At 47.1% G+C, this 26,112-nt stretch overlaps 1 protein-coding gene across 1 annotated transcript in view; it reads right to left on the bottom strand.

The window, feature by feature from the left end:
* Positions 1-20,410, bottom strand: part of LOC118792110 (rho-associated protein kinase 2-like) — a 35,863-nt gene extending 15,453 nt beyond the window's left edge. Inside the window, exons 1-15 of the mRNA XM_036549823.1 lie at positions 19,876-20,410; positions 10,601-10,682; positions 10,315-10,415; positions 9,970-10,107; positions 9,295-9,555; positions 7,728-7,872; positions 6,383-6,521; positions 4,990-5,081; positions 3,253-3,412; positions 2,340-2,382; positions 1,958-1,969; positions 1,589-1,677; positions 1,428-1,476; positions 1,032-1,167; positions 518-609 (exon numbers count right to left, since the gene is read on the bottom strand). Coding sequence (XP_036405716.1) covers positions 518-609; positions 1,032-1,167; positions 1,428-1,476; positions 1,589-1,677; positions 1,958-1,969; positions 2,340-2,382; positions 3,253-3,412; positions 4,990-5,081; positions 6,383-6,521; positions 7,728-7,872; positions 9,295-9,555; positions 9,970-10,107; positions 10,315-10,415; positions 10,601-10,682; positions 19,876-19,974 — 1,638 coding nt within the window. The 5' untranslated portion in view covers positions 19,975-20,410. The remainder of the gene's footprint in view (positions 1-517; positions 610-1,031; positions 1,168-1,427; positions 1,477-1,588; positions 1,678-1,957; positions 1,970-2,339; positions 2,383-3,252; positions 3,413-4,989; positions 5,082-6,382; positions 6,522-7,727; positions 7,873-9,294; positions 9,556-9,969; positions 10,108-10,314; positions 10,416-10,600; positions 10,683-19,875) is intronic.
* Positions 20,411-26,112: the final 5,702 nt, after the last annotated feature.

Genomic DNA, 26,112 nt, shown 5'->3' with positions numbered 1-26,112 from the left:
AAAGACAGAACAGAACTTACACCACAAGCGAGGTGAACAAAAATACACCACACACACACACACACACACACACACATACCCACACACACACATACCCACACACACACACACAAACACACACACACATACCCACACACACACACACACACACACACACACATACCCACACACACACACACACACACACATATACACACACACACACACACACACACACACTCACACACACCCACATACCCACACACACATACACACACACACACACACACACACACACACACACACACTCACACACTCACACACTAACCCACACACACACACACACACAGGCTGAGGCTGAGACACAAAGGTCAGCTAACAGGCACAGAGAGCCAGACGAGAAGACCAGACCATAAATGCAAAGCAGGGCAGTGTCTGCCCTCCCAGACGCCCTCACAGACGCCCTCACCTCTGTCTGCAGAACTGCACTAACTGCCCTCACAGATGCCCTCACAGACGCCCTCACAGATGCCCTCACCTCTCTCTGCAGAACAGCACTCCGGTCACTGCTGATCTGAGAGCTCTGATTCTTCTTCTTTATGCCCTCCAGCTGCTCACGCAGACTATTGACTGCGGGGAAAACACACCACACACTGGATCAGCAGCAGTCAGCAAACAGCTGCACACACACTCTGACTACATGGCACTGGGGCTCCAATGTTCAGGTGTAGAAGTGTGTGACTGTATGAATACTCAGGTGTATACAGATGCAGTTTACAGGTGCTCACATGTGTACAGATGCAGTGCACAGATGCAGTGTACAGGTACGCAAGTGTGTAGAGGTGTGTACAGATGCAGTGTACAGGTACGCAAGTGTGTAGAGGTGTGTACAGATGCAGTTTACAGGTACGCAAGTGTGTAGAGGTGTGTACAGATGCAGTGTACAGGTGTGCAGGTGTGTAAAGGTATGTACAGATGCAGTGTAGAGGTACACAGGTGTGTAGAGGTGTGTACAGATGCAGTGTACAGGTGGGCAGGTGCTGTGGCTTCACCCTCGTTCTGTACGCAGCGCCTGCGGTCGGCTTCACTCTCAGCTCTCTTCTGAAGCTCAGCGCTCTGATGCTGCAGCAGGACTCTCTCCTTCTCCAGCTCCAACAGAGACAGCTCTGCATTCTTCCTGCAGCTCATCTGAGAGACAGACAGGATTAACACGCACACACATACACACACACACACACACACACACACACGTACACACATACATCCGCACACGTACACACGTACACACCCACACACGTACGCACGTACACGCGTGCGCACACACACACACACACACACACACACTCCCTCACACTCACATTCACGCACACAAATGCACACGCACACACACATGCACACAAACGCACAGACACACATTCTCATACACACACACACACACAATTACTCACCTCTTCATCAAGGTCTTTGGAGAGTTTGTCAAGACGAATACAGGCAGTTCTGGTGGACAGGAATACATACAAGGACAACTATATCACCTTCTGACATATACAGAAAGCCTGATGTACAGGTGTGTGCAGGTGTGTTTCCCCTGCCGTGCCTCTGCTCTTACCTGCACCTGATCTCCAGCTCGTCTTTAGCCTGCAGCTGCCTGCTGAGATCCTGCTCCAGCTGTTGCAGCCGCTTCTGCAGCTCATCTGACTGGATGGAGGAGAATGCGGCTCAGTCTACAGGAAAACCCTGAATTCCATTCATGACCTACTACAGTAATAGAATCTGATGTCTCAATCTGGATGTGAAAAGTTTGTTCACAACAGAATCCTAGAATTGTGATTTGCTCATTTTTCACCACAACGGTGCCCAAGTGGCCCTACACTGCTCAGAGCTTCCCCCTGCCTTTGTCTCATGACACAGCCATACCTGGCCTTCTCACTCAACCTAATAAACACACAGTATTCAAGTATCAGAGGAACACACTCACCGTTACACAGCCCTGTAACAGAAAGAGAGAGAGAGATGAAAGCCACACAGTGACTCGAACATGTATTTGACTGAGTTGAGCATTACAGATGAAAGCAGCACTTAATCTGAGCAATTTTCTGATCAGTGTCCAGCATTGCTGAGGCCAAGCACTTGCTAACCTTCAAGGCACACAACCCCAAAAAATACATACTAGAGCAATGCAAGAAGTCAGGCCATCTACAGAATCTCTTTACCACAAAAAACAAAGATTATGCAGCATCTCTGCTCTTCGGAAATTGAGAAAAATGATAGAAATTAGATAACCTTAATGCATCTCTGCAGTACAGTTCTTCCAGTTCAGTACATTAGTGACTTACAGGAGCAGGGAATAACAGACGCACCTCTTGTTTGATGGGTGTATGGCGGCCTTCCTCTCTCAGCAGCCTGCAGCAGAGACAGATGGGATACGAACATCTGAAGCATCATGGGAAATGTACCAGCCTCTTCCTTTTGCACTGTCTCTACACAGACCCGTCATCTGTGGCTGAAACAGACTGCTCCTGCACTCAGAAATCCACAGTGCTTCTGCTTTTTATCGAAAACTGCATGTGCTTTCTCTGTTAAAGCGGAGCTGCACAGCTCTATCTGAATCACGTCTGCATTATCGCAAAGCAGCTCCTTTCCTAGACAATGAAGTCACAGCTGTGCCATGCAGAGGCTGCCATACACTTTCATGGGCCAAAAGACACAAATTCTCCAGTGAAAACATGAAGTCATGGAAACAGAGGCATGTATGGAAGAGCAGTACTCCAGAATGGAGCAGACTGATGGAACCTCACCACACCCTTTTTAATGCTAGTAGTGATAAAATCTAGTAATGTTCAGCTCTGAACATGAGAAATCTGGATGAATGAGATTAGTATTTTACACAGGCATGATATTAGTGTCCATCTCTAAGAGTAGTTATTTAATGGAGTTTAGATACATCCCCTGTGTCAGTCTAAAGATTACCTCAAACACGTGAGTCACAGAGCATCAGTTAACAAAACTATTCCTCTCCATGCTGGTACTGAACTGGCCACCACCACACCACACTAACCAACATGCACACATGCACACCCACACACACACATATGCACGCGCGCGCACACACGCACGCATGCACACCCACACACACATATGCACGCACGCGCACACACACACACATATGCACGCACGCGCACACACGCACGCATGCACACATAAACACTCAGAAATACACACACGGATATACACACACACGGTCACACAGGTGAGATTAAAATATGCTGTTACTGGTCCTCCTTGAAGAAAGTGAAGCCCACAAAGGGCAGCTGGTTTCCTGCAAAGGCCTTCGGCTGAGGAAATGGCTCCACGTCCAGCTTCTCATCCTCAAACTCATCAAAGTGGCTGGTGTCAATGTCACTGCTCAGCTCTGGCACCACCGGAGCGACCGCTGGGGGGGTGGGTGGGATGCAGCTGGATGAGTGTGTGGGATCAAACTTGTAGAGCTGTGCTACACAGGCATTCACACCTGTGCGCCGAAGGGTCACGTGCACACCTATTCTACAAGAGGCTAGTACAGACCTGTCATTTTTAACAGTTTTTAATGTTCTGTTACAGTGTTATGTGTGTGTGTGTGTGTGTGTGTGTGTGTGTGTGTGTGTGTGTGTGTGTGTGTGTGTGTGTGTGAATGGGCTCAGGTAACTGAAAGCTGGAGTCTTGTGCAATGCTGAAGAGACCTGTTAGCAGGGCAGCCTCCCTCTCTGCCCCCTCAGTGCCACGCTGGCCCACGCTTCTCCCGTCTCCTACAGTACACGCTTTGTGCCTTCCATACACTGGGCCTTTTACACACACTGCCAAAACACACTCTTCCTGCAGAAAAGACTACTCCTTTCTTCCCTGTTCCGGCAAACAACTTTCCTTCCACAGACAGGAAGAGGTCCGAGCTGGGAGAGGAGTAGAGCTACACCATCCCCCTACAGCTACACCATCCCTCTGTAGCTACACCATCCCCCTGCAGCTACACCATCCCCCTGCAGCTACACCATCCCTCTGTAGCTACACCATCCCTCTGTAGCTACACCATCCCCCTACAGCTACACCATCCCTCTGTAGCTACACCATCCCCCTACAGCTACACCATCCCTCTGTAGCTACACCATCCCTCTGTAGCTACACCATCCCCCTGTAGCTACACCATCCCTCTGCCCCCCCTGCAGCTACACCATCCCCCTGCAGCTACACCATCCCCCTGCAGCTACACCATCCCTCTGTAGCTACACCATCCCTCTGCCCCCCTACAGCTACATCATCCCCCTGTAGCTACACCATCCCTCTGCCCCCCCTGCAGCTACACCATCCCCCTGCAGCTACACCATCCCCCTGTAGCTACACCATCCCTCTGTAGCTACACCATCCCTCTGCCCCCCTGCAGCTACACCATCCCCCTGCAGCTACACCATCCCCCTACAGCTACACCATCCCTCGCTCTTAAAGGGAGGCAGCTGTTCCCACAGAGAGAGTGAGTGCACCCCTCAATCCACACCGGTGGCCCCGAGACGTCCCTGTCATTAACTGCATTTCCCAGCCACACAGTGTGGCCCGCCCCCCTGGGCAAGCGCCACAAATCCTCCCAAAAAGGCTCCCCACGTTCCCACCAGCAGCACAGAGCCGCCTCCCACACCCCCTCAGATTACAGAGGTGGCGGATATTTCAGGAGCAAACAGAGAAACGCGCAGAGAGTGCAGCTGCATCCCAGTGCCTTCCAGTATGTTTTTGTGGTGCAAACTGTCAGAGGCGGAATGAGGAGTTATGGCTGGAATGAGCTGCAGGGGCGCACCAGTACAAACAGACTGCAGCTGCAAGACACTTAAAACTTACATCAAACTTTAGATTCTTTCACGCCAGTTGTGATTCTATAAATTGGTCAGAATAATTATATGTGCACATAAATAAATGTATACAGACATGAGCACAGGCTTTGCATTGTGAGAGCAGAGGAAAACACAGAGTACAGAGACAGACACTTACTCTCTCGGATGGTGCCGAAGGTCCACTGTTCATTCTTGAAGAAAGGGTGCTGTTTGATGTCCTCCACCCCGCTGCGCCCCAGCCGCACCTCCCTGTACAAGCAACGGGGCTGTGGTCAGACAGCTCCCTCAGAGCCCCCCACACAATCACAACTGACTGCTTCCAGGAAGAAAGACAATTACATACAACCTGAGCAGCGACTACCTCATCAGCCCACACTGACTACAATCGCAGGCAGCTGCCTCACCAGGCCAGACCATAAACACCATGTGTGATGGAGCAACTCATAGACCAGCCTGAATAAGAACTCAGAGAACAGAGAGACTATTAACCCCATGCCACAGAGAGGGGAGGGGAGTGGAGAGAGAGAGTTGAGCTGAGAGACACAGGACCATTTCAGAGCCTTTCCCCTCCTCCTCCTCCCTTCCTTTCTCACTCTCCTCCCCGCCTCTCTGGAGCCAGTCTCATCTTTTTGGTGGGGGGGGGTCACAGGGGCGGCTCCCAGTTTAGGCTTCCACACGTGGGGGGAGTGGCACGGAAAGAGAGAGAGAGTGGGAGAGAAGGAGGGAAAGAGGGAGAGAGAGAGTAGGCTAAACAGATGGAGGGAATGAGAGAGACAGATAATGAAAATAAAGGGACTGTGGGAGTGTGAGGAAGTGAATTTGTGTGTGTCTGTGCAAGTAAAAGAATAAATGAATTATATATGAACGGCCAGTTTGTGCAGTAGCAGAGACAGTGGGTGTGTCGTACAGAATCCCAGAGGCTTGCGCTTCATGTAGGCAGTAACTGCAAACCTGGGAGACATGGTCCAAGCCTGCGGTCAGTTACCACTTGTCCCCCGGTGTCGGCCCCCTCCTGTAACAGCTGAACCTCTTTCTGCATCTCCCTCCTGTAACATTCGTGTCCATCTGGGACCAATCTGCCATCATCTAGCAGGACTTGTAACCGAAAGGTTGCCATTTCGATTCCCCAAAGGGGCACTGCTGCTGTACCCTTGGGAAAGGTACTTAACCCACAATTTCCCCAATAAATATCCAGCTATATAAATGGATAACATTGTAAAAACCTGTAATTGACATAAGTCGTTCTGGATAAGAGTGTCTGATAGCTGCCAATAATAATAATAATCTCCATATCCACCTCTTCATGAGTCCCTCTCTCATGAAAAATAAGAATCTAACTGCAAAACTTAAACTTTTTTTTTGCCAGAAGCAATAACAGCAGCTAATTTAATTCTTCTTAATTTAAAAGTTGAATTCTGCATTAAGTGTGACGAAGCAGCAAACAGAGCATGTGCCATTATAACAGCATTTAAACTGTCACGCAGTCCATAATATTCTTAAAAAGTATTAGTCTCAAGGCTCCAGAACCAAGAATATTAAGAGCAATTAACCTGTCCTCCAAGAAAGCACAGACGAGACTTTTGGCTTCCTTGGAGATCTCTGTGTCATCTGGGAAGTTTAGGGAGTTTTTATGATCCATGATCTTGCTGTATGTTCCCACCAGAGAGTCCGCATAAAAAGGAGTTTCACCTGTGGGCACAAACAGAGGACTTCATGAAGATGGGACTCTATGCAGTACAGAATCAGACAGTAGTTACATGAAATGGACACATTGATGCTGGCTGTCAGACTGGGTTTAGCAGGTCGCTGAACAGCACTAACACTCTGAACTGGCAACACGAGCTCAGTGACATCAGCAGTGACTGATCCAGCCGGGTGAAGTCAGGAGAGAGGAATGAACAGCTGCTCTAAACCTCTGGCTCACATCAAGGTAACAGCAAAGCGTGTGTGCGAGCAGTGTGTAGCAGCAGCAGCAGCAGCAGCAGTAACAGCAGCAGCAGTAACAGCAGCCGCAGTAACAGCAGCCGCAGCAGCAGTAACAGTAACAGCAGCCGCAGCAGTAACAGCAGCCGCAGTAACAGCAGCAGCCGCAGTAACAGCAGCAGCAGCAGCAGCAGTAACAACAGCAGCAGCAGTAACAGCAGCAGCAGCAGCAGCGGTAACAGCAGCAGCCGCAGCAGTAACAGCAGCAGCAGCAGCAGCAGTAACAACAGCAGCAGCAGCAGCAGTAGCAGTAACAGCAGCAGCAGTAACAACAGCAGCAGCAGCAGCAGTAGCAGTAACAGCAGCAGCAGCAGCAGCAGTAACAGCAGCAGCAGTAACAGCAGCAGCAGTAACAGCAGCAGCAGCAGCAGTAACAGCAGCAGCAGTAACAGCAGCAGCAGCAGCAGTAACAGCAGCAGCAGTAACAGCAGCAGCAGCAGTAACAGTAACAGCAGCAGCAGTAACAACAGCAGCAGTAACAGCAGCAGCAGTAAGAGCAGCAGCAGCAGCAGCAGTAACAGTAACAGCAGCAGTAACAGCAGCAGTAACAGCAGCAGCAGTAACAGTAACAGCAGCAGCAGTAACAGCAGCAGCAGTAACAGCAGCAGCAGTAACAGTAACAGCAGCAGCAGTAACAGCAGCAGCAGTAACAGTAACAGCAGCAGCAGCAGCAGCAGTAACAGTAACAGCAGCAGCAGTAACAGCAGTAACAGTAACAGCAGCAGCAGTAACAGTAACAGCAGCAGCAGTAACAGCAGCAGCAGCAGCAGCAGCAGTAACAGCAGCAGTAGCAGCAGTAACAGTAACAGCAGCAGCTGCAGTAACAGCAGCAGTGGTGTGTAGCAGCAGTGGTGTGTAGCAGCAGTGTGTAGCAGCAGTGGTGTGTGGCAGCGGTGTGTGCTCTTCACTCACCAGTCAGCATCTCGAACAGGAAAACCCCTACAGCCCACCAGTCACACTCGCGCCCATAGTAACCATCACCCCCCTGTGACTTTAACACCTCGGGGGCGATGTAGTCAGGAGTCCCCACCGCAGTGTCACAGCGCACCAACCCTGTCTGAGACAGACAGATGGACAAAGTCACTCCCCAGCCCTGAGCTGGGATCCATTTTCTATTTAAACCTCACTCTACACACACACACACACACAGCCACACAGAGACAGATACACACACAGCCACACATACAGATACACACACACACAGCCACACACACAGATACACACACAGCCACACACACACATACAGATACACACACAGCCACACACACAGATACACACACACACAGCCACACACACAGATACACTCAGACAGACACAGCCACACAGAGACACACACATACACACACACAGACAGACACAGACACACACATAAACAAAAACAGTCACACACAGACAGATACAATCTGCCAACTTTTTCATCAGTCATTATAAGCATGAAGCACTGTAGGCAAACAAAGTGATCAAGAAATGAACAAGTTCTGTTTCTGTCTTCATTTGCTCCTGCATCTCTCAGACAAACACAAAAGCAGAAATCTCACTATTGGCCAAGTTCACCAAAGTGAGTGATCCTGAGCCTAGGGGTGCAGCTCACATTCCGTCCACTAGGTGGTGATACAACACAGCTCACAGAGGAGTCAATGCTGGCTGTGGTATGCAGTGGTAGACATGCAGCGTTTGGGCTGACTCCTGCAGATGCCTGTAAGGTGGGGTTACGTGTGTGACGGTTCGCTGGTCAGGAGGGGAATTATGGTGTGTGAGATTGCAGGCACGTGTCTGTGGAAAAACTAATCAATTGAATTTTTGGTATATTTGAGGCTGACAAAAATGATCAAGGTTCATTTTTAATAAACTTGTTGATATGACACCATCACCTCACCATGTGCATTTTGGCAATTCAGTGATTAGTGAGGTGTGAAAAAGGTCCCATTCTTCTGTGTGCTTAGTAAGTTCCCCTGGTCCTGGAGCTTCATTACAGGCACTCAATGACTACATGCAAACACAGACGTAAAGCTCTGAGCATGATGGTGCTAAGCCACGCCCACCCGCTCCTCCCTTACGCTCCTGCAGTCAGCTTCAGTGACTGAGCTAAGCCACGCCCACCTGCTCCTCCCTTACTGCAGTCAGCTTCAGTGACTGAGCTAAGCCACGCCCACCTGCTCCTCCCTTACACTCCTGCAGTCAGCTTCAGTGACTGAGCTAAGCCACGCCCACCCGCTCCTCCCTTACGCTCCTGCAGTCAGCTTCAGTGACTGAGCTAAGCCACGCCCACCTGCTCCTCCCTTACTGCAGTCAGCTTCAGTGACTGAGCTAAGCCACACCCACCTGCTCCTCCCTTACACTCCTGCAGTCAGCTTCAGTGACTGAGCTAAGCCACGCCCACCCGCTCCTCCCTTACTGCAGTCAGCTTCAGTGAGGGCAGACACTGCCCCCCTACCATGATAAAGGAACAGGAAGAGCAGATCCTGTCAGAGGGACCTACAGAGTCCATCTTCATGCAGGTTCCGAAATCTGCCAGCTTGAGGTGTCCGAGTCGGTCCAGGAGCATGTTGTCAGGCTTGACGTCCCGGTGGATGAAGCCGAGGGAGTGAATGGCATCCAGAGCCAGCACCACCTCAGCAGTGTAGAAACGGGCCCACTTCTCAGGAATGTCGTAGGTGCTGATAAGGGTGACCAGGTCTCCACCCGGCATGTACTCCATTACCATGTAGAGGTGCAAGTCATCTTGAAAGGCACAGCACAGCTACAGGGGAGCAAGACACACATCTTTATCAGCAAAAGACACTACACAGGAGAGAGAGTAGAGAGCTACAGAGCAGTACATTAGAGGTTAATACCAAGGCTCACATAGCAGGGAGTTATGCCAGAAACAAAGAAATTTCTACCACAGCAAAGCTACAGACACAGGAGACAGCTCTATAACAGGACAGCCATGTATCCTACTGCCACATGAAACATTTCTGTGGAGCTTCTAACTAACCATGGACACTTGCAGGATGCTTGGCTAAGCTGCCCAACACTGAACTACATAAACCATGCTGCTACACTCTGCTGTCAGTGTGCTCTCTGGGGATGTAGCAGAGGGAGCAGAAGGAGGCAGGGGTCGAAAGAAAAAGGGGGTGAAAGAGAGAGGGGGGTGATGGGGCGGGGGTTTCACCTGGACAATCCAGGGACTGTCAGCAAAGGCCATAATGTCACGCTCCTCCCAGTAAAGGGCGGTGTCAGAGCGCTTGATCATCTCAAATTTATTGAGCAGCTTCATGGCGTAAACCTTCTGAGATGCTTTGTGGCGCACCTGCACAGAACAAACACATTCATCCAGCACCTCTCCTCGTGAGCAAACCTCAGACCTCTACTGCATGCATTAAAACCAGATGGTGAAAGGACAAAAGCACAATAATGCAATATTCTATTTCCGACTAATTTCCTTCCGTTAACTATGGAGGAGGGAATTCCATCGAGAGAGTAAATAGAGCTTTTCCTTTAATCAGGAGATGCTTACCAGCTGCACTTCACCATAGGCTCCCCTGCCAATCACTTTCACCTTATCAAAGTCCTCAGTCCTCACCTGCAGCTCCCTCAGGTCTCCCATCACCTTCTCATCTGTAGGGACACAGCAGGTACAGCACAGGCTCAGACTTAGGTGGCTATGGCATCAGATGGCCAGACACCACCCTCTCAGGTAAGTACAGATCCAGGTGAGGGCAGTAAGACAGAGGAATCCAGGCATGACAAACACTCTACATTAAAGCAGGAGCACTAACACTATCCAGGGAGGAAGTACTTACATCGTTTTAAAAATGCTTCTACATTTTTGTTTTTCCGTAGTGCAGGGTAGTCCAGATCAAGAACCAGAGCATTCATGGAGTCCTGAAAAGAGAAGCTTTGCTTTAGCCTGCAGATACATAGTCAACATAGTCAACGTAGTCATCAAATAATCCTTACATTTTTGTGTCAACAAGCAGAGGTTCATTTAATGTTAACACTTGAAATACAGGCAAGCGCATTTCACAAAGAGATGCACTCAACTAGTAAAAGCAGCACAGTTGAAACAAAGACTTTACATCACCATTAACACCATTTAGTGTCTCAACTGTCAGAGCAGTCAGGGCTGTGAGCCGCACCACAGCCCACACCGAACAGCAGCACAGACCACACCGAACTGCAGCACAGACCACACTGAACTGCAGCACAGACCACACCGAACAGCAGCACAGACCACACCGAACAGCAGCACAGACCACACCGAACTGCAGCACAGACCACACCGAACAGCAGCAGACCACACCGAACAGCAGCACAGACCACACCGAACAGCAGCACAGCCCACACCGAACAGCAGCACAGCCCACACCGAACAGCAGCACAGACCACACTGAACTGCAGCACAGCCCACACCGAACAGCAGCACAGCCCACACCGAACAGCAGCACAGACCACACTGAACTGCAGCACAGACCACACCGAACAGCAGCACAGCCCACACCGAACAGCAGCACAGCCCACACCGAACAGCAGCAGACACCACACCGAACAGCAGCACAGACCACACCGAACAGCAGCACAGCCCACACCGAACAGCAGCACAGCCCACACCGAACAGCAGCACAGACCACACCGAACAGCAGCAGACCACACCGAACAGCAGCACCGAACAGCAGCAGACCACACCGAACAGCAGCAGACCACACCGAACAGCAGCACAGACCACACCGAACAGCAGCACAGACCACACCGAACAGCAGCACAGCCCACACCGAACAGCAGCACAGCCCACACTGAACAGCAGCACAGCCCACACCGAACAGCAGCACAGCCCACACTGAACAGCAGCACAGACCACACCGAACAGCAGCACCGAACAGCAGCACAGACCACACTGAACTGCAGCACAGACCACACCGAACAGCAGCACAGCCCACACCGAACAGCAGCACAGACCACACCGAACAGCAGCAGACCACACCGAACAGCAGCACAGACCACACCGAACAGCAGCACAGACCACACCGAACTGCGCGGTCAGGGCTGTGGTGCTGACTGCAATGTAGAGGACATTAATGGCGAATCCAGAAAGACTGGTGGAACAGAGAAAGCTGATGTGCCACACAACTGAGAGATTATGTCAACATCAACAGGAGGAAGCACAGCAGGAAGCGGGCAGTTCTATGGTTCTACAACATGAAACTTGAGTTGCTCACAGGACAGTTGCTGGTTCTTCATGAGCTCAAACTGCAAGTGAAATATGCCTAGACATTACATTGCCATTTTTACTGCTACCAGGTGTTTGCAGTTTTATGTGAATCATTGATAATATTTCTGTGTCTGGAAAACTAAAACGAATGAATTACAGCACTACAGGTCTGTAACATGGTCTGCAACCATGGGGCAACTGACTGTCCCATCCCGGCGGGGTCACTCCTCTCAGACACCATCCCTGTCTGCACTGGTCCCTCAGTGGTGGAATGAACTGCCCACTGGCTATCTTCCAACACCGACTGAAGACTTACCTCTTCAGACCGCATCTCGGCTCCTCCTCAATCCCCGCCTCATAACACTGGATACTTTTACGACTTACTTGCTTTATTTTATATGTAGTATTGTGACATGTTTTGGATTCTGTGATCTAGTGACTAATGTATGGTAGTACACTTGGCTTCCCTTATCTAGTCAGGTAGTACAAGTTAACTTAGGGTAGGGCCTGAATAGTGTTATGCTCACGCTCACTAGTCTGGAAGTGTTGTTAGCCTGGTCTGACACTGTTCTTCATTCAATTTGAATGGATACACTTCTGTTCTCTTGTACTGGTCACTCTGAATTAAAAGTATCTGCTAAATGAATGTAATGTAATGACTGAAAGCATTGATGTAATGCAGGAAAATCAGACGTGATGCAGGTTCAATGGTTGCAGGTTCAATGGGAGCAGTTCTGAATCCTTCCTTCAGCTGGGGTGAGAGTCCACTCTGACCTCTGACACCTGCCCAGCAGGCACTCAGGTAGGGAGCCAAACACACTGTCCATCAGGCTGTTCTGACATCTGTCCTTACAGCAGCCCCGAGACCATGGAGGAGTTAAGCACGGCTGAGCCCCCCCAGATTGGTAAACACTGATACCCACACAGCACCACCCCCCACGCAGCACCGCCCCCCACGCCCCCACTGCCGCCTGAGCCTGTGCTGAGAGCCGTTCCTCAGACTCAGCATATAGGGCTGTGGCAGGCAGGTCTAACACAGTCCAGCCAGTGCATAAGGGGTCACGCAGCACAGCACTGTGTGTGACCACCTCAGTCGCGTATTCCTCCTAATGACTGAGGAACGGAACAATTCCAGTGCTTTAAATAGACAGCAGCAGTCTCCCCTGATGCAGCCCTGCAGAAATAGCACAGCAGCTCAACAGCTATAACCGGACGTCAGAGTCACCACCACACTGCGACCTTTACAGGAAAATCCCGAGGGGGAGGAGGAGGGGGCTGTGTGGGAGGGGGCAGGAGGGGTCTCAGGGTACTACCCACAATCTACAGGCTTCCAAATAGGGCTCACAATGATTATTTCTTTCCAACATCTACTGCCATCCAATGAAGCAGTCCAAAGGAGGATTGGAGCTTCCTGACATACCAAAAGGGGAGAGGTGTCAGCAGACGTCTGTGCATGTGCGTGTCAGTGTGATGGAGTGATCAAAGCTCTTCATATGCGTTCATGGTTTATTAGCACCTGTTGTCAGATCTAGGGTTGTGTAAACGTGCAGCTCAAAGGGATGAGGAAACAGCCACACACACACACACACAACAGGGAAGAGCAACACAACACCAACACACACTCTACCACAATCAACATAATGTACCATCAACATACTGTACCACCATCAACATACACTGCACCACCATCAACATACTGTACCACCATCAACATACTGTACCATCAACATACACTGCACCACCATCAACATACTGTACCATCAACATACTGTACCACAATCAACATTCTGTACCATCAACATACTGTACCACCATCAACATACTGTACCATCAACATACACTGCACCACCATCAACATACTGTACCATCAACATACTGTACCACAATCAACATTCTGTACCATCAACATACTGTACCACCATCAACATACTGTACCACCATCAACATACTGTACCATCAACATACTGTACCATCAACATACACTGCACCACCATCAACATACTGTACCACCATCAACATACACTGCACCACCATCAACAGACTGTACCACCATCAACATACTGTACCACCAACATACTGTACCACCAACATACTGTACCACCATCAACATACTGTACCACCATCAACATACTGTACCATCAACATACTGTACCACCATCAACATACTGTACCATCAACATACACTGCACCACCATCAACATACTGTACCATCAACATACACTGCACCACCATCAACATACTGTACCACCATCAACATACTGTACCACCAACATGCTGTACCACCAACATACTGTACCACCATCAACATACTGTACCATCAACATACACTGCACCACCATCAACATACTGTACCACCATCAACATACTGTACCATCAACATACACTGCACCACCATCAACATACTGTACCACCATCAACATAATGTACCATCAACATACATTGCACCACCATCAACATACTGTACCACCATCAACATACTGTACCATCAACATACTGTACCATCAACATACGCTGCACCACCATCAACATACTGTACCACCATCAACATAATGTACCATCAACATACTGTACCATCAACATACACTGCACCACCATCAACATACTGTACCACCATCAACATAATGTACCATCAACACACATTGCACCACCATCAACATACTGTACCACCATCAACATACTGTACCATCAACATACTGTACCATCAACATACGCTGCACCACCATCAACATACTGTACCACCATCAACATAATGTACCATCAACATACACTGCACCACCATCAACATACTGTACCACCATCAACATAATGTACCATCAACATACTGTACCGCTGTCAACATACTGTACCACCATCAACATACTGTACCATCAACATACACTGCACCACCATCAACATACTGTACCACCATCAACATAATGTACCATCAACACACACTCTACCACAATCAACATACTGTACCATCAACATACACTGCACCACCATCAACATACTGTACCACCATCAACATACTGTACCATCAACATCCTCCCACACTTCTCTACCCAGCACATATTAATTAGGGTTGGGCCGATGGACAATGCCATCGAATGTCGCCAATGGCTTACACACACACACACACACACTGTCAGGGCTCCGCCCCCCTAGCTGTGGTGTTTTTGTTTTTCCCTGTCCATGTGCTTTTTGTTTTTCCTTGTGTTCCAGCCCCGCCCCGCTCCCCGCCTGGTCCCCGCCCACCTGATTGCCCCATTACCTTCACCTGCCTGCCTGCCCACCTGCATCTCATCTCTTCATCAGCCCAGCCCTATTTCTACCCTGCTTGTTCCTGTCTTGTTTGCCAGTTCGTCTCAGCGTTTTCGTACCTGTTTCGTTCCCGCAATTTTTTGGATTTCCGTATTCTCCGTGCCTGACTCTGCCTGCCCTTCGTCTTCGTTTTCTGCCTGCCGTTTTGTCCCTTTGCCTGATCGTTTGCCTGCCTGGTTCCTGATCCTGCCTGCTTCTGTTATTCGACCCTGTTTTTGTCCACGGACTGCCTTCTGGTTTTTCGACCCTGCCTGCTTTTGTTTTGCAACTTTCCTGCCGTCATTTATAATCCCACCTGCAACCTGGAGCTCTCTTGGTCTGCGACTGAGTCCCTGCCTGAGCCCTTACAGTACGAACTGGCCAAGATGGACTCAGCAGACCTACCCCAGCTGAAGACTGCGCTGGAGCTGCAAGGCGCATTGCTGGGGGACCATCAAAGCCAGCTGGAAGCCATAGGCCGGTCCTTGGAGAGTTTCGCCACCAACCTTGCCGGCGTCACGTCCCAGCTGCTGCAGCTGCAGCAGCCGAGCCAGGAGAACCGCCCCGCACCGCCTGCGGCAGCTCCCCCGTCTGCCCCACCAGCTCTCCCGAGCCGGGAACCCCGATTGCCACCTCCCGAATGTTACGCGGGGAATCCGGGAACCTGTCGGTCGTTCCTCTCCCAGTGCTCCCTGGTTTTCGAACTCCAACCCTCCACGTTTCCCACGGACCGGGCGAGGATCGCCTACGTGATTACCCTGTTGACGGGACGTGCCAGGGAGTGGGGCACTGCGGTCTGGGATGCCGACGCCTCTCGGCAGTCGCAGTCGCAGTCGCAGACCAAGTCGCAGACCAAGAGAGCTCCAGGTTGCAGGTGGGATTATAAATGACGGCAGGAAAGTTGCAAAACAAAAGCAGGCAGGGTCGAAAAACCAGAAGGCAGTCCGTGGACAAAAACAGGGTCGAATAACAGAAGCAGGCAGGATCAGGAACCAGGCAGGCAAACGATCAGGCAAAGGGACAAAACGGCAGGCAGAAAACGAAGACGAAGGGCAGGCAGAGTCAGGCACGGAGAATACGGAAATCCAAAAAATTGCGGGAACGAAACAGGTACGAAAACGCTGAGACGAACTGGCAAACAAGACAGGAACAAGCAGGGTAGAAATAGGGCTGGGCTGATGAAGAGATGAGATGCAGGTGGGCAGGCAGGCAGGTGAAGGTAATGGGGCAATCAGGTGGGCGGGGACCAGGCGGGGAGCGGGGCGGGGCTGGAACACAAGGAAAAACAAAAAGCACATGGACAGGGAAAAACAAAAACACCACAGCTAGGGGGGCGGAGCCCTGACACACACACACACACACACACACAGCTCAATTAATTTGAAAAAACACAGGTTGATGTATCCATGAGCAGAAACACAGCATATGTTGCCATGTAACAAACACATATACACAAAACAAAGTAAAACAAAAAACTGTAATGGATTACTCTTAATTTATATATTAGCGTGTTCAAACTGATGAAGATTAAATAACAGAACACTGACCTCTGCTTGAAGCCACTAAGAATGCCCCAAATGTAGCTGATATTTTAAGAATAATCTACAATTCAATGGTCATGAATAATTGGATCTGGAAAATATGTTTTAGTTCATACATATTTTAACTACCTTATGTTATGTAACCCAAAGGCACAACTGCCCAGACTTCTCGTTAGACCTGTGGCTGAGAAAGACAAAAAGACTACAAAAATAAAACAATCGCCTATGATAGCCAAAAGCAGGCCAATTTTCCTTTTTTGAATAAATCTATGTTGGAACACTGTTGCCAAAATAGGCATGATAGATACCACATTTCATTGTTGTCATTTAGCAGATGCTCTTTCAGAGCCACTCACAGTGCATCTAATATAATAGCATAAAATGTTGTATAAACAGGACACCACTAGCCACACATGAGCAAGCATCAGTGCCAGACATAGTGCTGAGATCACCACTGCATGCCTTGATTGACGTGTAAGTGCAAGGCAATATGTATAATTAAGGACCACACCATCCTTCATATAATGTTAACATACCACATGCATGAAAGAACACCTGTAAGTCTGAAGAGGTGGGTCTTCAGTCTGCACTGAAAGATGGCCAGTGTTTCGGCTGTTCTGACTGAAACAGGCAGCTCACTCCACCACAGCGGGGACAGACAGCGGGTGTGACTGGGATGTGAGGTTATGAGAGGAAAGAACAGCCAAGCATCCTCAAGAAGCCGAACGCTGTGGCTGTGATGTGGCTGGTGTGCGCTGTGGCTGTGGCTGTGATGTGGCTGGTGTGCAATGTAGCATAGTGGTTAAGGAGCAGGACTCGTGACCGAAAGGTTGCTGGTTCGATTCCCCACTGGGGTACTGCTGCTGCAGCCTTGGGCAAGGTACTTAACCCTGAATTGCCTCAGTAAAATATCCAGCTGTATAAATATATATGTATACATGGATAACAGTGTAAGTCACTCTGGATAAGAGCGTCTGCTAAATGCCAATAATGTAATGTAATGTATAATGCGCAGGACTGAGCTCCCCCTGAAGAGGGAGCACTCACCGAGGTGTCTGTGAGGCATCACTGGTAGCCAGTGAAGGGAGATCAGGAAGGGTGAGACATGGGAGAGTCTGGGGACATTGTGGAGCATTCGAGCAGCGGCAATCTGTGTAAGATGCAGGGGTTTGATCACTCATGCAGGGAAGACAGCAAGGCCTTGGAGGTGCAGTGGTCTAGGTGGGAGAGAACCAAGGCTTGTACCAGGCGTTTGGCTGAGTAGGTGGGGGGTGAGCAGGAGGTGAATTCTTCTGATGCTGTTGAGGAAGAATCAGCAGGTCCTGCTGAATGTTGCTGTGTGGTCCATGTATGTTAGATTACTATCAAGTGTCACTCAAAGGGTCTTGATGGTCCAGGAGGCTTTCCAGGGTGAGAGTTTTCAAATTGAATAAGACTTAGCTGTAATATGAAGAAGCTCAGTATTGGCCAGACTGAGTCAAAATGAATCAAATTGAGTGATGTTTATAAATCCACAAAAGCATCAGCTAAGCAAGCTGAGGTGTGTGATGAAACCTGGATATCAGATGGAGGAAAAGAGAGGAACAGCTGGGTGTCGTCAGCATAACAGTGATGTGTGCATACATGAGGGGAAATAACAGAGCCAAGCGATCTTCTGTACAAGAAGAAAAGACGACGGCCCAGGACAGAACCTTGAGGGACTCTTGTAGAGAGGACCTGAGGGGTCGATACAGCTCCTCTCCAGGACACCTGATAAGTGCATCCTGAGAGGGCTGAGTACCAAGCCCGAGATAACCATCACCTGCAAGGAAGACGAAGGACGTGACGATTGTGTCAGAGGCCCCAAAAAAGTCTGGGGGAATGAGAACAGCAGACTGAGAGGCTGTCCTTACAGAGTGAAGGGCATTTGTGACAGGAAGAGCTGTTTCAGTGGAGTGACCAGCCTTCAAACCAGACTGACTGGGGTCATGCAGGTTATTCTGTGTGAGAAAATGTGAAAGGTGACTGAAGGCAGCATGTTCAAGGGTTTTTGAGAGGAAGAGGAGGAGGGAGACAGGGTAGTAGTTTTAGGCAGCAGAGGGGTCCAGTGTTGGTTTCTTGAGCAGAAGTGTGACATGTGTCTGCTGGAAGGCAGTGGTCAGGGAGTTGTTAAGTGACATTATGAACGAGATAATGTCAGGTGCAATCTTGCACTCAGCATATCCCAGCAGAGACAACGAAGCTCACGCTTTCCAAACTAGACGCAGAAATAATATGCAATGTGATATGCAAACAGTGAAACTTGGTTATGAATGTAGGCTCAGACTCTTCAATTACAAGCACCCTGGTGTGCAGTCTCTCTCTCAAGGCACCAATAAGCACATGCTCTGCATGAGACACAGCATCTGCGGTGACAGGAATGACTGTCTGTGAGCACAGGCAGCCGGCAACCCAGCTCCTTAGGGAGAGAGAGGTAAGGCAGCAGGCAGTACCAGACTGTCCATGCAAAAGGTGCCCTTCAGTTAGGGCTGTTAGACTGAGAAAATGGGGCCTCTACAGCTGCATGGACAATAATTCACCACCATCAGCTAGACCAGGGTGGGAAAACCTTCATTCCAAAGACTCACGCTGTGTACTGTATCACTATATGCGTCTTGCATTTAATATAGGCTGCCAAATGCGGTTATGTGTTAACAGTTTTTCAACAATGTTTCAATTTTTCCAAATGGTCCAAGTAAACATTTAATACATTTAACTGCAATTAAGTTTTCAAAAAAGTTTAGGTAGATTTTAAAGGTTTTAAATATCTTCAAATATAAAGAAGCTGCATATGAAAGGCTCTATATATACACAACTCGCCTGTGACATTCAACAGGAATAGTAGCCAACTAAAATCCTTTTATCTTTTTGCTGATTTAGAAATACCCGGTAATTGGTAAATACAACAGTGCAGGTGCTCTGAACGTTCGCGTCTGTGCCGCACACAGTGGAGTCTCGGAATGACCAAGCAAAAACTTAGGAAATACGAAGTGGCGCAATGGAAATGACAGAAATAGTGATGCAAACTTACAAGTAGACTTTCCATGTTCATCGCCGACCTCGGATCCTTAATCAAAGCTTCCAGTGTTTTCAGTCGGGTTTCGATCCTTCTTTCCGCTCCAGACGTCATTTTTACGTTTTACGTCCCCTTACAGAAAACTAAATCCTTTTAAGGTTATTTCGTGATATCTGTTGTGTGTCGAGTGTGGCGGCTTTCACGCCTCTCTGAAACTCGGTATTGAACCCGGTGTCCCCGGCGCAGAACGGGGCTTCGGCGAGGCGGAGACGGCGCTGCTTCGCTCACGCTTGTAGGTGAAATAAGTGAATGTTTCGGGGAGCAGAAGCTGCAGTGGCTGTTTCGTGCTGTTCTTTTCAATGTTTCAGTGTGCCCTGACCTCGAATAGGTATGGCGCAATGTTCAAACAATCAAGTATCCAGAAACCAGTTTTCTTGCTTTTGTGCTTCTCAAATGCGTTGAAAACACTACCCCCAGCATCATCCAATATAAAAGACAAGTGCAATGGGTCAAACTCATCCAAATGTTGCTTCTCAGCGTCTCTCTCTGTAGTTCCTTGGTATAGTTTTCATAATGAAGTGTTCCAGGTCGCCTAACGAGCTTCCTTAAATTCCTCCTATACTCCTTTCAACGTGTAATAAATTCGCAACGCAAGTCTCAGCAACAAGTAGCACTCAGTGCCTTACCCAGAAGCACCCGCTTACTGGTATTACCATCGCCTTCTCATCCATCTCATCAGTTACCCGTAACCAACAGTATTTACAGAACGCCAATGAACAGCTTTCTAAAAGAGTTACCCTACCTCTAGATATAAATAACCAATGACACACATGCACTCCCAGTCAAAAGCAATGCCATACCTTACAACGATCATTGTCCAAATGTGGAGTCCCCGTCAGTGCTTTTCCTAGTGCATGACCCCACAAATCTACAGATTCCTCAAAGCCCACATTTCTCAGACTATTATACATTATTCCAGTCCTATAGAGGCTAGATTGTACAGTTATCCTTTTATAAAATACATCTCACAAATTTATGACTTTATGGTCACAATTAGTGCAACAAAGTGCACTGAGCAACAATCACAGATTCGTTTTCAAATGATGAAAACTGAAATACTTGATGTCCAATTTTTAGAATGTTCTGTATTCACATTTGCACAATTTCAGCATCAAGATACTGGTATAGTTTCTAGGTTACTGCAGTTGCCTTAGGGGGATCTGATCATTGCTTCAGTAATCATAGCTTCACAGTATCAGTCATGGTCCTGTTAAAGTTTGAGGTTTTTATGTGTTAAATCCAAGCATCAAATATATAGTGGAGATTGCTACCTGTGGTGCCATACTGTATGCAATACACGGCTTTGTCAGGCCTTCAGGTGGAAGGACCCAGGAGCAGACCAGAATGGCAAACGTGGTATTTTATTACATGGCACAAGCCACAAACAGTTGTCAAAAACAGTTTGAGTCAACACCAGAAGATCCACAAAACAGACAGAATATCCAAAATCACAAGGCAAAGACAAACCAAAAAAAAAAATGCAGGCAGAGGTAATTAACTGGAGATCAAACAGGTAAACACAAACAGAGGGGCACAGATAGAGATCTGGGTCTAAACAGGCAGAGCAGTCAAACTAACCCAGCAGAGAATTATTCCAAATCAGCAGGCAAGAAGAGTAACCCAAGGAACTAAGCAGATGTCAAACGCACAAGCACAAGCACAAGCACACGCACAAGCCCAAGCACAAGCACAAGCACAAGCACAAGCACAAGCACAAGCTTGTGCTTGTACTTGTGCAAGGAGTTTGTCCTGATGTTTTTAACAATGAAATGTGTACCAAATCAATATAAAGTATGTGGGAGTAGCCTTTACAGATGTAAACCGGGGGTAAAAAGGTGTCCGGTTACATAATTCATACCTTGACTAAAAGATGCTCAGGTAATTCTATGCTGACTTCATGTTTACATATCCAACAACCAATCATGCATGCTTTCTCAGCAGGTGCGTTACTGAGGGGAAATCTGGTTGAAAGGTGGACAGAAAGCTGGTGTTGCATCAGAGAATTTGGTCTGCAGCTCTGCTCTTTTCAAACTGTCACAAAGCATGGCCTCTGCGCACTGAGGCAGTAGAGGACTGGCTATCTGATGCATTCAGGGCCAGTAAGAAAGAATCTGTGAAACCTTCACTATCTTTAATTTCATACATTCTGTATTCTGTATGTGACTCTCTAATTCAGCAACGTTTTCAATGAACAAATTATTTAGACCAAATTTACTACAAATGAATTTATCCATGTAACAAGTATTGGCAGAGCAAAAAAGTAAACGTGTCCCACTGGGTGGACTCACTGTTTTCTTGAAAGGTGAAATTCAGTTGTTTGCAGTTCTTCAGTTCTGAGAAATAGTCATGAAAAACAATTTCTTGAGTGTTGTCTTGAGTGTTGATTTGTAAAAAGAGTTTTCTAGATTCTGATTTCCAAAAATGAATCAAAGAAGAGTTCCAAACACAGCCAACACTATAAGGCCCGCTTTACAGTAGGTCTGAACACAAAAGGAAACAGGAAGAAGAATGCTAAAGAGGTGACTACTCTAGTATGGCACCATCCTAGAAAAAGGACATTGGAGTTCTCAAAAAAGTACAGAGCAGGGCAACAAGACTGGTCCCAGGTATGAAAGTTACTAAGAGAGATTAAAGACACAATCTTTTTAGTTCAAAGAAGGAGAGTCAGAGGAGATTTGTTTGAAGTTTTTATAATTTTAAAAGGGATAAATAAAGACAACTACAGAAACTTTTTAGTACCCTCTGTCAGCAGAACAAGATGATTAATTAAAGAAAATTAATTAAAGGTAAAGAAAGTATTTTTTCTCTCAGTGAGTTATAAACACACAGAATAGCTTGCTAGTTGCAGCACTGTTGTTGTACCGAACCCAGAACTGCTTCAGTAAATATCCATCTGCACAAATGGAAATCATTTGTAACCTGTGTGAGGTGCTCTGGATAGGAGTGTCTGCTAAAATGACATGAATGTAATCTAATGTAAAGTTCAGCACTTTGACCACCAGCAGATGAAATGAAAGCGTGAGTAGGGTGTGGGTAAAAGCGAGTGAATGAGGCAGAGGCAGGACACAGAGAAAAGGCAAAGTGTAAAACCACACCTGTCACTGAATCTCCTCTGCTTTTCAGCGCTAAAGAGCAAACCTGAATCCAGCCCACATCAGTAATGTTACTGTTTTTCCTTTATGTGCATGTGTTGCTTGTTGTGACAGTGTGATGTGTAACTGCCCAGCTCTGGGAGCATCATTGTCAGGGATATTCAGTATATTCTGTTTGTTTTTGCTTTGTTTTCTGTGTGTGCATCCTGAGCACACCATTAAGAGCACAGGGTTGAATATATATATAAATGATGTGGACAGTGGCTCGATCTGAATTCAAATAAGAAGGTGGAAGAGATGAGATCAGTGTTACATACAAGCACGTTTATCTCAAAATACACTTCCAGACATGGTGGTCAGGAAGAACTGTGGGTACATATCAAGCTTTAACTGTTTACTTCCCCAAACCATAAAAGATAAGCTGACCCACCCCTTAATCTAAACTCATCCAGCATGTGAATAATAATTCAATTGAAACAGTAGCACCAGTGCTTCAGGGCAGAACTTGCCACAGAGTGCTGTAGAGAGGCATGTTTGATCACTTGTAGCTGATTTCTTTTATATGACAATGTGCTACATTGTGCTGATAGTGTTTTTGTTGCTGATTCACTGATGTCCAGTGCTAATAGTATACCTTTAAATCATTATAATATGTACAGAGTAAGTATTCTTTTGAAGACATGCATCATATTTTCATTTGACAAAAGAGTACACAACCGTGTATTTATTGTGGAAACATACTGATGCACATGAAGGAAATGTCAGAAGTGCCTAAATCCGCTGGCTGTAGGGCACCATGTAATACCTCTATTCTCCAACAGAGGGAGATGTTGGCCTCTCTGTTTCAGGAGCCCCTCGGAGCCTCTGTCTAACTAATGATAACAGACTAAGAATAATAATGACATCTAGTAACATAAATGGCCTATAAAAGGCCTACATGAATCAGAGCATATGATCATAATTGTACACTTTATGTTTTATATTGTGAAGATGTGGTTCCCAAACCCAGCTGAGTTACTGTTGGAGGGTTTGTGAATTGCCAGTACCACAATAGTGTTTGTGCTGATAAATATTAACAAAACATAACCCAAAAGACACAACCAAAAGGACTTTGGGGTATTAAATCCTACACATATTACAGAAATCACAGTCCCAATAAAACCCAGGTTGTGAACAAGACCACATATGAAAAACACCTTTTTTGTTTTTACACCTCCAGCATGAGTAAGAAATGTATGCATGTATTCTGAGTAATGAACAACTTTGAACTGTAGTAGTGTATGCCACAAGATTGTACATTATTCCAAATATCTTTCCATTCCTCCTCACTCCTCACAAATAATACCTTTAAAACAATTGTAAATACAGCCAGTTACTGATGAAGAAATTTAACTTCAAGTGCTGATGCATGATACCCCAACAGATGACCTGTACAGCCTGTGTTTGCCCTCAGTAAATGTACAACTCCTATTTCAAACACTTTATCAGTCCCGTGGGATGAACTTTGCCATGGTCAGAGGTCTGCTCCTGCTGCTCCAAGCCCATGGTACCTCCCAGCCAATGCAAATGGCCATGAATGCTAGTTGTACGTTGAACAGTTGTTCATTTTCTTCAAAAATGTGAAGTGTTCAGTAATACTTCCACTTCTATCCCCTCCCCCTAACACCTGCTACTTCTTGCGCTGATGTTAATTTTATGTGTAGTATTACGATGTATTATAATTTCTATTCTAGGGACTGTTCTATTGTAGTATCCTTGTTTTTTTTTCAGTGTGCACAAATTAACTAAATCAAATGGTAGGGCTTGAGTAGTGCTATGCTCACACTCACTGGGAGTCGGGGAGTGTTGTGAGTCTGGCTCATTTAAATTGAATGGATATACTTATGTTCTATTTTGATGGAAGTTGCTTTGCATAAGAGTGTCTGCTAAATGCACGCAATGTAATGTAATAGTCCCATTATCCCAGAGACAGCTGCAAAGCCCAGTAGATACTTTTGTCAGGGCCACCAGCATCTCATATTCTATCCCTGTTTCTCTCTGGAAAGACCAACTTACAAAATTACAGGAGAGGGGAGTACTCTCTGCTCCATCCCTGAAAGAGCCAAGCTCTGAATTCCACCTGGATTCAGACCTGGAGTCCTTCTGGTATCTTACCATGGCATTCTGACCAGGATTAGCTATCTAGGGCTACTGATGAATGTGCATTATTGTCTACAACCTGCTGTATTCAAACTTCTTTATTGAAAGAATTCTTTCATTGGACAGAATACCGTCAGAGTGCAAGGGCTGAGATAAACTAATGGTCAATGACCCAAAGAAGTGAATGACTGTAGATATGAAAAATAACACTATTTCATTTTCATTTCCACTTTTTATGGAAAATAGAGCAGGGCAGACATTATCTTATTTCTTTATTAAAAACTAAATCAAAATATAATTTTGTTAACTTTGCCTTGATTTTAATTGCATCTAGCTGCAAAAATAAGCTTTAGCTCTTGCCTAGGATCCTGGAGGCATAATTCTTTGCACACTTAATACTTGCAACATCATTCTGCTGAGATCACATCAAAATTGTGTGAAGGGGGGAAAAATCAGTTTAGGATTAGGGTTTGGATTGGGGAGTTTACACGATGTTGTCTTTATCACATACTGGGAGTAATAACCTGAGATTTCGAGCTGACAGCCTTCAGACCCAGCCTGCTGCAGCCTAGTTGTTTGGGATGGAAAACTGGTTTTAGTGACATGCCCTCTTGGTCACTTTTGCAACAGACCTATTTGATTACTAAACAAATTTCTTATGCTATCTAAAGCTAAAATTTGTTCATGCATGCACTGCATGCAATGCATGCACAATAGATAGACATCAAAAACGCTTAAAGCCATTGATTCAACGGCCCTGTTGTCACCGTATACACTTGAATCGCATCGTCACCAATTTAAATGTTGAAGGGGCATTTGCAACATTAGAGGTCGCTGCACGTCTGAATATGCGTTACCTATTTACACTCCCTTTCGAACATTTTTAATGGGACGCAGCCCCACCCTCTTTAACTTCCATTAATCGATGATATAAAGCAAAAATGTATTCATTGGGAAGAAA

Source organism: Megalops cyprinoides, chromosome 17 (assembly GCF_013368585.1).
Source record: "Megalops cyprinoides isolate fMegCyp1 chromosome 17, fMegCyp1.pri, whole genome shotgun sequence".
In the NCBI taxonomy this organism is placed as follows: Eukaryota; Metazoa; Chordata; class Actinopteri; order Elopiformes; family Megalopidae; genus Megalops; species Megalops cyprinoides.
The sequence above is the reverse complement of the archived record's forward strand: the minus strand, read 5'-3'. Positions and strand labels throughout refer to the sequence as shown.